Source organism: Mustela erminea, chromosome 1, assembly GCF_009829155.1.
Source record: "Mustela erminea isolate mMusErm1 chromosome 1, mMusErm1.Pri, whole genome shotgun sequence".
Classification (NCBI taxonomy): domain Eukaryota; kingdom Metazoa; phylum Chordata; class Mammalia; order Carnivora; family Mustelidae; genus Mustela; species Mustela erminea.
Window position 1 is genome coordinate 17499127 of NC_045614.1, and position 10090 is coordinate 17509216.

General features: G+C 48.2%; 1 protein-coding gene and 1 pseudogene across 3 annotated transcripts in view; one reads left to right on the forward strand and one right to left on the reverse strand.

The window, feature by feature from the left end:
• KLHL18 (kelch like family member 18) overlaps positions 1–4148 on the forward strand; it is a 54253-nt gene extending 50105 nt beyond the window's left edge. For 2 of the 3 annotated variants that reach the window (XM_032318059.1, XM_032318066.1), the window contains one exon: positions 905–4148. In XM_032318059.1, coding sequence (XP_032173950.1) covers positions 905–1291 — 387 coding nt within the window. In that variant the 3' untranslated portion in view covers positions 1292–4148. The remainder of the gene's footprint in view (positions 1–904) is intronic. The other variant, XM_032318076.1, reaches the window with a different exon arrangement.
• A 4692-nt stretch (positions 4149–8840) lies between these two features.
• On the reverse strand, positions 8841–9276 carry LOC116600541 (annotated as a pseudogene).
• Positions 9277–10090: the final 814 nt, after the last annotated feature.

The following is a 10090-nucleotide window of genomic DNA, read 5'->3' on the forward strand; positions in this document are numbered from 1 at the left end:
AAATCAAGAGTCGGATGCTTAACCGACTGAGACACCCAAGTGTCCCCCACCTTTGAGTGTAATTTTGAAAGGCAGTTTTTTTAAAGAAACTTCAGCCTTGCCATAACTGGGCAGAGCGTCATCTAGGGAGGTTTCGGGCCGTCTGCCACGCGCTCTGAGATTTCTTCCGAGAGTGGAGCCAGTGTACGCAGAGGAGGGGCAGAGTATAGCCGCGCCGTCCCCCCCGCTCGCCCCGCTCCGTTCTCCACTGAACCGCTGCCCGGAGTAAGCTCAACTCTAGACAGGGCGGATTTGCGAATAGTTGTATTCTGGATAATTTATTTGAAATTACATTTATTCTTTTTTTTTTTTTTTTAAGATTTTATTTATTTGTCAGAGAGAGAGCACAAGCAGGGGGAGCAGAGTGAGAGGCAAGCAGAGGGAGAAGCAGGTGCCCTGTGGAGCAGGGAGCCCGATGGTGGGGCTCGATCCCAGGACCCTGGGGTCATGACCTGAGCAGAAGGCAGATGCTTAACCCACTGAGCCACCCAGGCGTCCCATGAAATTGCACTTATTCTCTTTAAAAAAACCTCAACTGCCGTCTAGTAGTAGGTCCGTGACATCAGTCAGGGCTGCGCTCTGGACGGATTTCAGGAGACCCTGCTCTCCTCCCGCCCCTGGGACCCCGCAGGAGTGCCTCCTTGGGCAACGCCGTTGTTTCCCGGGAAGTAAGACAGCAGGGGTCAGAGTAGGTGCTCTCTGTGGATCAGCCCAGGAGCAGGAGTGCCGCTGCGGAAAGTGGGCATCAGGGGCAGTGCGCGGGCCTCTCCCTGGAGGCTGCCTCTGGGCACTTCGAGGCCCCGCCACGTGCGGCACTCGGGCTCAGCCTCTGACTTGCGGACCTGGGCCTCTCTCCCCACCGCAGGTGGAGCACTACAACCAGCACACGGCCACCTGGCACCCGGCCGCCGGCATGCTCAACAAGCGCTGCCGGCACGGGGCCGCCTCCCTGGGAAGCAAGATGTTCGTCTGCGGGGGCTATGACGGCTCCGGCTTCCTCAGCATCGCCGAGATGTACAGCTCCGTGGCCGACCAGTGGTGCCTGATCGTGCCCATGCACACACGCCGGAGCCGGGTGTCCCTGGTGGCCAGCTGCGGGCGCCTCTATGCCGTGGGGGGCTATGACGGACAGTCAAACCTCAGCTCGGTGGAGATGTACGACCCGGAGACGGACCGCTGGACATTCATGGCCCCCATGGCCTGTCACGAGGGGGGCGTGGGTGTGGGCTGCATCCCCCTCCTCACTATCTAAGGCGGAGGGGGGATGTGGCGGGGTAGGGATCTGGTACAAACGTAGGCGCTCCCTTCCAGGGACAGGCCCTCTTGGGAGAGGGGGTAGACCAGAAGACGGGGTGAATGTGAGCTCGCTGGAGGTACGGCTTTTCCAGGTGCTTACATCCTCCCTCTCCGCGCTGCCCTGGGGACCGTCAAGCCTAGGTCACCAAGGTGCACCGCGTGGGGCAGAGCCCTTCTGGGTTCCGCAGCAGGCGACGGGACTGCTGTGCTGGTCCACACGTACACGGGCTCCATCCAAGGCCAGCTCCCACCTGCCGCTTGCAGAAGGCCTGCCGTCTGACACTCCTCCTCACCTGCTGCTCTCCAGCCGTGCTGTGGCCAGTCAGCAGAGGAGTGGCTCTGGTGGCCCGGCCTGTTGGCAGCTGGGCTGCGGCTGGGGGAGGAAGGATGGACTTGGGGTGTCCTCTTTGCCTGTGGCGGAGGCGCCCCAGCACCGGGGCTGCTTGCGCACGAGCATCTCTTCCATCCGAGGGCACAGAGCACTGGGTCCTCACTGCTAGGTAACCAAGGAGAACAGAAGCTCTTCCGATGTCCAGCTTCGGGATTTCAGTGAGGTCTTTTCATCTTGTTGAGGAGCAACAGAAGAAGAAGAAAAAGAAAAAAAAAAGATACTTGAAAGAAATCGAAGGAAATTGAAACAAAGGAACACTTGAAAGAAACTGGAAAGAAAAGTACTTTTTTTTAAGTGAACATTCTTTGGGAGAAGAAAATGTTGAAAGACACTAAAGGGGAACATGTGTCTCCGTGGAAGACCGCCACCACGAGAAGGGCGGCGTCCGCTCCCACGTTCGGGTCCCAGGGTCCTGAGGCCTTGCACGGCACTCGGGGTCGCCTCTGAGCCCTTGCGTGTCCAGGCCCTCGGGTGCCCGGGCTCAGTGTATTCTCCACTGGTCCTCTAGCAAGGTGCTCACGGGGTTCGCATTCACACCCGCCATCAGAGGACTTTTTTTTAACTGTAGGCTTAGCGAGTGGGCTGCTTTACAGCCGGCCACTCTTCTAGGTGGGAGTTCCCAGCTGGTCGCTGGAGGCTCCGGGTGCCCCTGTGGTCACCTCCCACAGCCACCATGGCACTCACTCAGATTCCCCACCCCCACTTTCATTCCTCATCTGACCAGCAAAGAAAGAGCAGGTCCGGCCGGATTCTCGCCTATCTATCTATCATTCCTGGATCGTTTTCTTCATCGTGATGCTTCTAGGGTACATTGACCATTGGTACCTCTAGAACCTAACCAGGGACTTGGTCCTTCCACCAGCCATGGCCAGCTTGGACCAGTAACCTCATCTACCCCCCCAGTCCACTGCTTTTCCATCCCCTCGCCAATTCCAGGGGCCTGGCTTCCCTCCAGCCCTCGGCAGAACGACCAGCAAGGTGGGCCTTTACATTTGAGCAAAGCTGACTATGGCAGAGAACTAAAGGCCGAAAGAATCTCTTGCTGCTGCAAAGAACAAGATTTTATATTTCTTCCTCTGATCTTAGCAAATGACCTCTTGAAGAGACTCCATGCTCCTTCCTCCTCCTCCCTGGACGGGACCTCGGTGTCGCACAGTGGAACCCGAACAGGAGGACTCTTGTGTTACCAGTGCACTGGGCAGTGGGGCTGTCCTTCAACTGCTGCTGCCAAAATCTGGTTTTCTAAAATGCTTCCAGTACAGACTAAAAGAGGATATAGTTCCTTTCATGCAAGACTGGCTCTTAGGGCCCCATCCTCCACCTGGCTGGTCTCTCGTCCCTTGATGGCTGCCTGGGGTGACCTGGAAGCGTGTTCAGAAAGGCACAGTGTGAGCCTGAGACGTCTTTCCCACCCCAGCACCACAAGGTTTACGAGTATGTGCAATCGCCATGTATCCAGAGGGAAGTACCTTTGTTACCCACCACTTAGGAGCTGGGCCTCTGCTACAAGCACTTGAAAATTATCTTTTTATTTTAAAAGACTCAGCAGTCTGATATAGTTGAGCCTGGGCTCGTGGCGGAACCCCAGCATTTCTCAGTCCCTTTCAGTCTATCTACAGAGGTAGACTGGGAAGGCAGTGGGGTCTGTGTTTCCTGTTAGAGAGATGTGTGTCCGTGCCCATCTTGTTACAAGCCCTTCTGTGAACTAGAAGCAGTCCCGGCCAGCCCAGATCACGGAGGGGTTAAGGATCAGTGAGTGGGCTAACGAGCAGGCTTCCCAGCTCCTCAGGACGGTGGCACAGATTTTGCCATTGAGGCTGAAAGGTCATTTCCCGTGCGATCTGCTGCTCTCATAGTAACCTCCCAAACTCCACCCCCATCTCCTGGTGCGGAAGGTACACTGCTGCACCTGAGGCCCATGTTTTGATCTAGGTGAGCTCTGAGCAAAAATGAGCCAACACCAACATTTGCACACTCTTCAGCAGTCGGCTCCGTAGTCTGAGGAGGATGTTTGCAAGTGGCTGGGCTGGCTCTTTGGTGTTGGAGCCTTTCCAGGAGCCCCAGTGAAGAGTCCTCACCCAAGGATACTGTGAAAAGGGTGTAACCAGCGGGTGGGGGAGATGTTGTGCTCAGTGGACCACCTCTGAGCACAGGTCTGTGACACTCACTGTCCTTGGGCCTTTCCCCTTCCCAGATAACACACGGAGCCTTGTCTTCCAGGTTTCACCTGAGATCAAAGCCAGGATGGGAGCTGAAGACCAGCCTTTTGACTCGGCCACAGAGATGGGAGTAGGTAGCAATTCTGCTCCTCCCACCCCCGAACAAGTTGTTGTCCCCCAGCAAATCTTACTTCCTTTTATTTATAGAACGCATGTCTTTTGTGTTAAGAAACCAAAGAGAAATAAAGAGTACACTCCTAATACCTTCTTGTCCTTTCTTGTTTTATTTTTTAAATATTAGAAGTAAATCATCTTTTCTTTGCCTTTCAGTGAAAAAATACATTGGACAATGTAAAAATATTCCTGTGAAAATGAGAGAAGGGCCAGATGTGTAGCAAAAGCAGTCCTTGGAGAGACATGTGTATTTTATAAGAATGGGTTCGGGTGAAAAATACGCATGTTGCATACTTGCTGGTGTCCAAATCAGCACTCCTCTCGGCTTTCCCCTTTTCTTCACTCAGAGCCATAAAACATGAGTTCCCTGATGGAATGCGGCTGCCCCATTGACTGTCTAGAACCAAAATGTCCAGCTCCTTTCTAAAACTCTGGGCCAGAAGTGCTTAACCTTGGTGCACATAAAAGGTACTAGAAAACTTTTTTTTTTTTTTAAAGATTTTATTTATTTATTTGACAGATGGAGATCACAAGCAGGCAGAGAGGCAGGCAGAAGGGCGGCGGGGAAGCAGGCTCCCTGCTGAGCAGAGAGCCAGATGCAGGGCTCGATCCCAGGACCCTGGGATCATGACCAGAGCCAAAGGCAGAGGCTTTAACCCACTGAGCCAGCCAGGCACTCTGGTGCAGGCAAATTCCTGTGGTGGTTTGTCCTCAGAATGGGAGAGAACCAGACTCCCGTCTTTAGTTTCTACTTCTCCAAATACAGCCACATTCTAGAGTTGCCTTCCTGAGATTACACGCTGGTTACTGGTTGTGGAGGTCAGGAAACTCTTCATTTGCACTTTTCCAGAAGTCAGCTATGGTCAGTCTTACCCACTGGGTGATGATTATGCCGGCAACTTGTTTTTCAAGTCTTTGGAAGGGTATGTCTCTCCCATGTAACATCCCACCAGCACATGTTTCACACATAAACACTATAAATTCTCACCAGGGCCTCTCAGGAATCCCCACCAGGTAGTTAGCATGGCTCATTTTAGTATGAGGAAACAGCCTCAGAAGGGCCCGCGGACCTGATTCATCAGCTAACTGGTGGTGTTGCCAAGAACTGAAACCAGATTTCCACACTCAGTCCAGCTCGCTGCATGGGAGCAGTGTCTGGTCCGTCCAGCCTCGTGCCTGGTGTGTGCAGGGCCGCTGCCCAGAACTGTGATGGATTTTGCATCATAGAAGTAAGTACCTTCATGCCAAAGCAGAGGAAGCCAGCTTATCTGTGGGCTCTATGCTGTAGAAGAAAGTTGTTTGCCCCAAAAGAACAGCCCTTTCCATGTAACCACCCTCTTGTTCAGAAGTCCAGCTAGACTCAGCTAAACTCATCTGCAGGACTCCCCATGTCCTTTTGTTGTAGTCCCATGGGTTCCTCTCCCTTCACAACCAACAGCAGAGCCCACTCCTCCTCACCTCGAAGGTGAACACTACTGGTTTCTGCTCCTGCTCACGATGACATAACATTGTACAACCAAAAAGTGCCAAGGGCATCTCTCTGTCCTCATAGTGATTAGCCCAGCCTTGCTGTTCCCAGTTTCATCTCTAGTGGTACCCAGATGTTTTTCTCTCTAACAGAGCTGAGCTCCGGCTCCCTATTCTCTTTTCTTAGCTTGACAGTTCAGGATAAAAACCCCTCATGGCATAGAAGGCCATGCATCCTGGCACTTGTCCCCACTTGGCCTCCCTGAAATAGTCCTTCAGGGTGTCATCATAGTTGTCCCTCCTCTAGGAAAGCATCTCTTGTCAGCACAGTGCCCCTTTTCCATGCTTGTCCCCACCTGCTGTATCCCACCAGGGAACAGACTGTTTACCTGTCTTACCTGGTAGATAGTGTCTTTTGTCATGTACTCAGCACTGGGTGCATAGAGGAGGTGTCGTAAGTATGTTTCTTGAACTTGAGGACACTCGGGATATCAGATGCAAACACTGCTGATTTTTAATAGTTTATTGAGGCATAATTTGCATACCTTAATATTTACCCTTTTTTTAAGATTTTATTTATTTATTTGACAGAGATCACAAGTAGGCAGAGAGGCAGGCGGAGAGAGAGAAGAGGAAGCAGGATCCCAGGACCCCAGGATCATGACCTGAGCTGCAGGCAGAGTCTTTAACCCACTGAGCCGCCCAGGCGCCCAACATTTACCCATTTTAAGTGCTTTAAGATTTTTGACAAATAGAATTGTGCAGCCATGACCACTGTCCCATCTTACAATATTTTCATAATTTCAAAAAGTTCCTTCTTCCCCGTGTGTAGTTAATCCCCACTCCCACCGTCATCCTCAGGCAACCACTTTCTGTCTCCACAGATTTGCGTATTCTGAACTTTTACTATGAAAGGAATCATATAAAAGGGTGGTCTTTTGTGCCTGCGTCTTTACAATGTTTCTTTTTTCTTTTTTTTTAAGATTTTATTTTGACAGAGAGATCACAAATAAGCAGAGAGGCAGGGGGAAGCAGGCTCCCTGCTGAGCAAAGAGCCAGATGCAAGGCTCGATCCCAGGACCCTGAGATCCTGACCTGAGCCGAAGGCAGAGGCTTAACCCACTGAGCCACCCAGGTGCCCCCTTTAGAATGTATCAGGTTCATCTAGGCTGCAGCATGTATCCATTTGTTTCTTTATCGTTCCTAAATAATATTCCACTGTGTAGATGCGCCACATTTTGTTTATCCATTTTTTTCCACTAATCGATGAATATTTAGTTTGTTTCCAGTTTGTGACTGTTAGGAAAAATACTGCCGCCATGTACAAGTCTTTGTGGACATCCGCCACGATGTACAAGTCTTTGTGGACATGCATCTTCACTTCTCTGGAGTAGGTGCACAGAAGGTGCCTGTCACATGGTAAGTGTTTGTTCAACTTTTTAGGAAACCGATGAGCTGCTCCACAGTGGCCGTACCATTCTGCCATGTTCCCATCAGCAGTGGGTGAGCTTTCGGTTGCCCTGCAGCCTTGCCAACTCTTGAAATCGTCTCTCTCTGATTAGAGCCATTCTAGTGGATGTGAAGTGACATCTCCCCGGAGTTTTTGTTTTGTTTTGGTTTTTGTTTTTTTAAGATTTTATTTATTTATTTGACAGAGAGAGAGAGATCACAACTAGGCAGAGAGGCAGGCAGAGAGAGAGGGGGAAGCAGGCTCCCTGCTGAGCAGAGAGCCCGACCGAGCTGAAGGCAGAGGCTTTAACCCACTGAGCCCCCCAGGTGCCCCTCCCCGGAGTTTTAATTTGCATTTTCCTGACCACTAAAGATTTGGAGCATCTTTTCATGCCCTTGTTGACTGTATCTTCAGTGAAATGGCTATTCAAACCTGGCCCATTTTTAAATTGGAAATTGGGTCATGTCTTATGAATGAACTATAAGGCTTCTTTACATTTTCTGGATACCAACCCTTTATCAGATGCAGGACTTGTAAATATTTTCTCCCAGGGTATGGTGTGTTTTCATTTAGTCAGCGGTGTGCGTCTCTTGAATTGTCCAAGTTCTTAATTTTGACAAAGTTTGGCTTAGCAATTATTTGTTTTATGGATTATGCTTTTGGAGTCATAGTCTTAAGGACTTTTTGCATAAGCAAAGATCACAAAGGAATTCTTCTAGAAGTTTCATGGTTTAGCTCTTATGTAGGTGTATGATCCATTTTGAGTTAATTTTTAAAACTTCATTTTGGGGGGGCACCTGGGTGGCTCAGTCAGTTGAGCATCTGACTTTTGATTTCAGCTCAGGTCATGATCTCAGCATCCTGAGATCGAGCCCCAAGTTGGGCTCTATGCTCAGTGGGGGGGTCTACTTCAGATTATCCACCCCCCCGGCCCCTTCTGCTTGTGAATGCTCATTCGTGCTCTCTCTCTCTCTCTCTGTCTCTCAAATAAATAAATATTTTTGTAATTTTTCATTTTTTTGTGTGCATGGCTATCCATTTGTCTTGGTACATTTGTTGTAAAGACTACGCCTCCACTGAACTGCTTTGGCATCTTTGTTGAAATCCGTTGATCATAAATGGAAGCGTTCATTTCTAGCTTCTCAGTTCTGTTCCATTGATCTTATATGCTTGTCCATGAGCCTATACCACACTGACTGTATGATACTGGTTTCTTCAGCTTTAAAGTAAGTCTTAAAGGACACCTGGGTGACTCAGTCTTGTTGGGCAGCTGCCTTCAGCTCAGGTCATGATCCCAGGGTCCTGGGATCAAGTCCCGCATCAGGCTCCTTGCTTGGCGGGGAGCCTGCTTCTCTCTCTGCCTCTGTCTGCCACTCTGCTTACTTGTGCTCTCTCTGACAAATAAATAAATAAAATCTTTTAAAGAAAAGAAAAGAAAGAGGAAGAAGGAAGGAAGGAAAGAAAGAAAGTCTTAAAATTGGATAATGTTCAGTCCTTAACCATATTCCTTTTAAAATTCTTTTGACTATTTTAGGTGCCTGTATTCTCATACCTTTTATGATTAGCTCATCAATTTCTACAGAAAAACCTTCTGGGGTTTTAATAGATATTATGTTGAATTTATGAATGAATTTGAGAAGAATTTAACCAACCTGACAATATAAAGTCTTCCAATCCACGAACACAGAATGTTTGTCATTTGTTTAGATTTTCCTTAATTTCTCTCAGCAATATTTTGTCATTTTCAGTGTATAATCTTATACTTCTTTTGTTAAAATATTCCTACATATTTTTATTTTTTTTAATTCTATCATCAATGGAATTGCTTTATTTTCAGATTTTTTTGGTGTTTAATATTTAGAGATTTTTTTTTTTTTGCCTTTTGATTTTTTTATTACTCAAAACTGCTTCATTTTTTTATTTAGCTTTCTGACTCTGTGCTTGTGCCTTCAAAACTTTCACAACGATTTTCTGCTCCTCGATAAGGAAAGCACGCTTGATCCTGTCACGAACACACTTGGCACACATGGAACCACCATAGGCCCTGCTGACATGTTTTTTCGTTTTAGACAACCTCATAAGCACTTTAGGCCTCACAACACGAACTCCTCGAAGTCGGCCTGGGCACACGCCACATGCAGATTTTGGTGCTTTCCCAACCTTCTTGGTATAAAGGTAAACGATTCCTATTACCTGGGGTTCGGGACAGCCTAGTTTTATTAGAGGCTGTATTGTAGGACAGCCTACGACGGTAGGTCAAACGCTGGACCATTCTGAATGCCTACGGAAGCCGTCCCCAGAAGAGCTAGAGATTATTTTTGATATTGGTCTTATATCCTGAGACCTTGTTAAACTCATGTATTAGTTTTTATCCTTAAAAAATAATGTATATTCTTTGGGATTTTCTTAAAAAAAAAAAAAGATTTTATTTATTTATTTGACAGGGAGAAGGAACACAAGCAAGGGGAGTGGGAGAGGGAGAAGCAGGCCTCCTGCTGATCAGGGAGCCTGATGCAGGGCTTGATCCCAGGATCCAGGGATCATGACCTGAGCCGAAGTCAACTGCTTAATGACTGAGCCACGAGGCGCCCCTGGGGTTTTCTCTATAAGATATATAATCTGTTAATAAAGGCAATTTGCTTTTTCCTTTCCAATCTGGATGGCTTTAACTTTTTCCTGCTTATTGCAGTAGCTATAACCTCTGCTGTACAAAGTGTTGTATACAAGTGGCAAAAATAAATATCCTTGCCTTCTTCTCAGTCTTAGGGAAGAAAACATTCAGTCCTTTACCATTAAATATGTTAAGCTATGGGTTTTGTTTTTTTTTTTTAAGATTTTATTTGTTTGTTTATTAGAGAGAAAGAGCATGGGGTGGAGCAGAGCGAGAGGGAGAAGCTGACTCCCTACTGAACAGGGATCCTGATATCAGGCTCAATCCCAGGACCCTGAGATCATGACTTAAGCTAAGGTCATGACATGAGTTAAGGTCGTACACTTGACACTGAGCCACTCAAGACACCCCACGGCTGTGGCTTTTTCATCAGTGACTTTTTCTTTTCCTTTTCTTTTTTTTAAAGATTTTATTTGTTTATGTATTTATTTGACAGAGAGTGA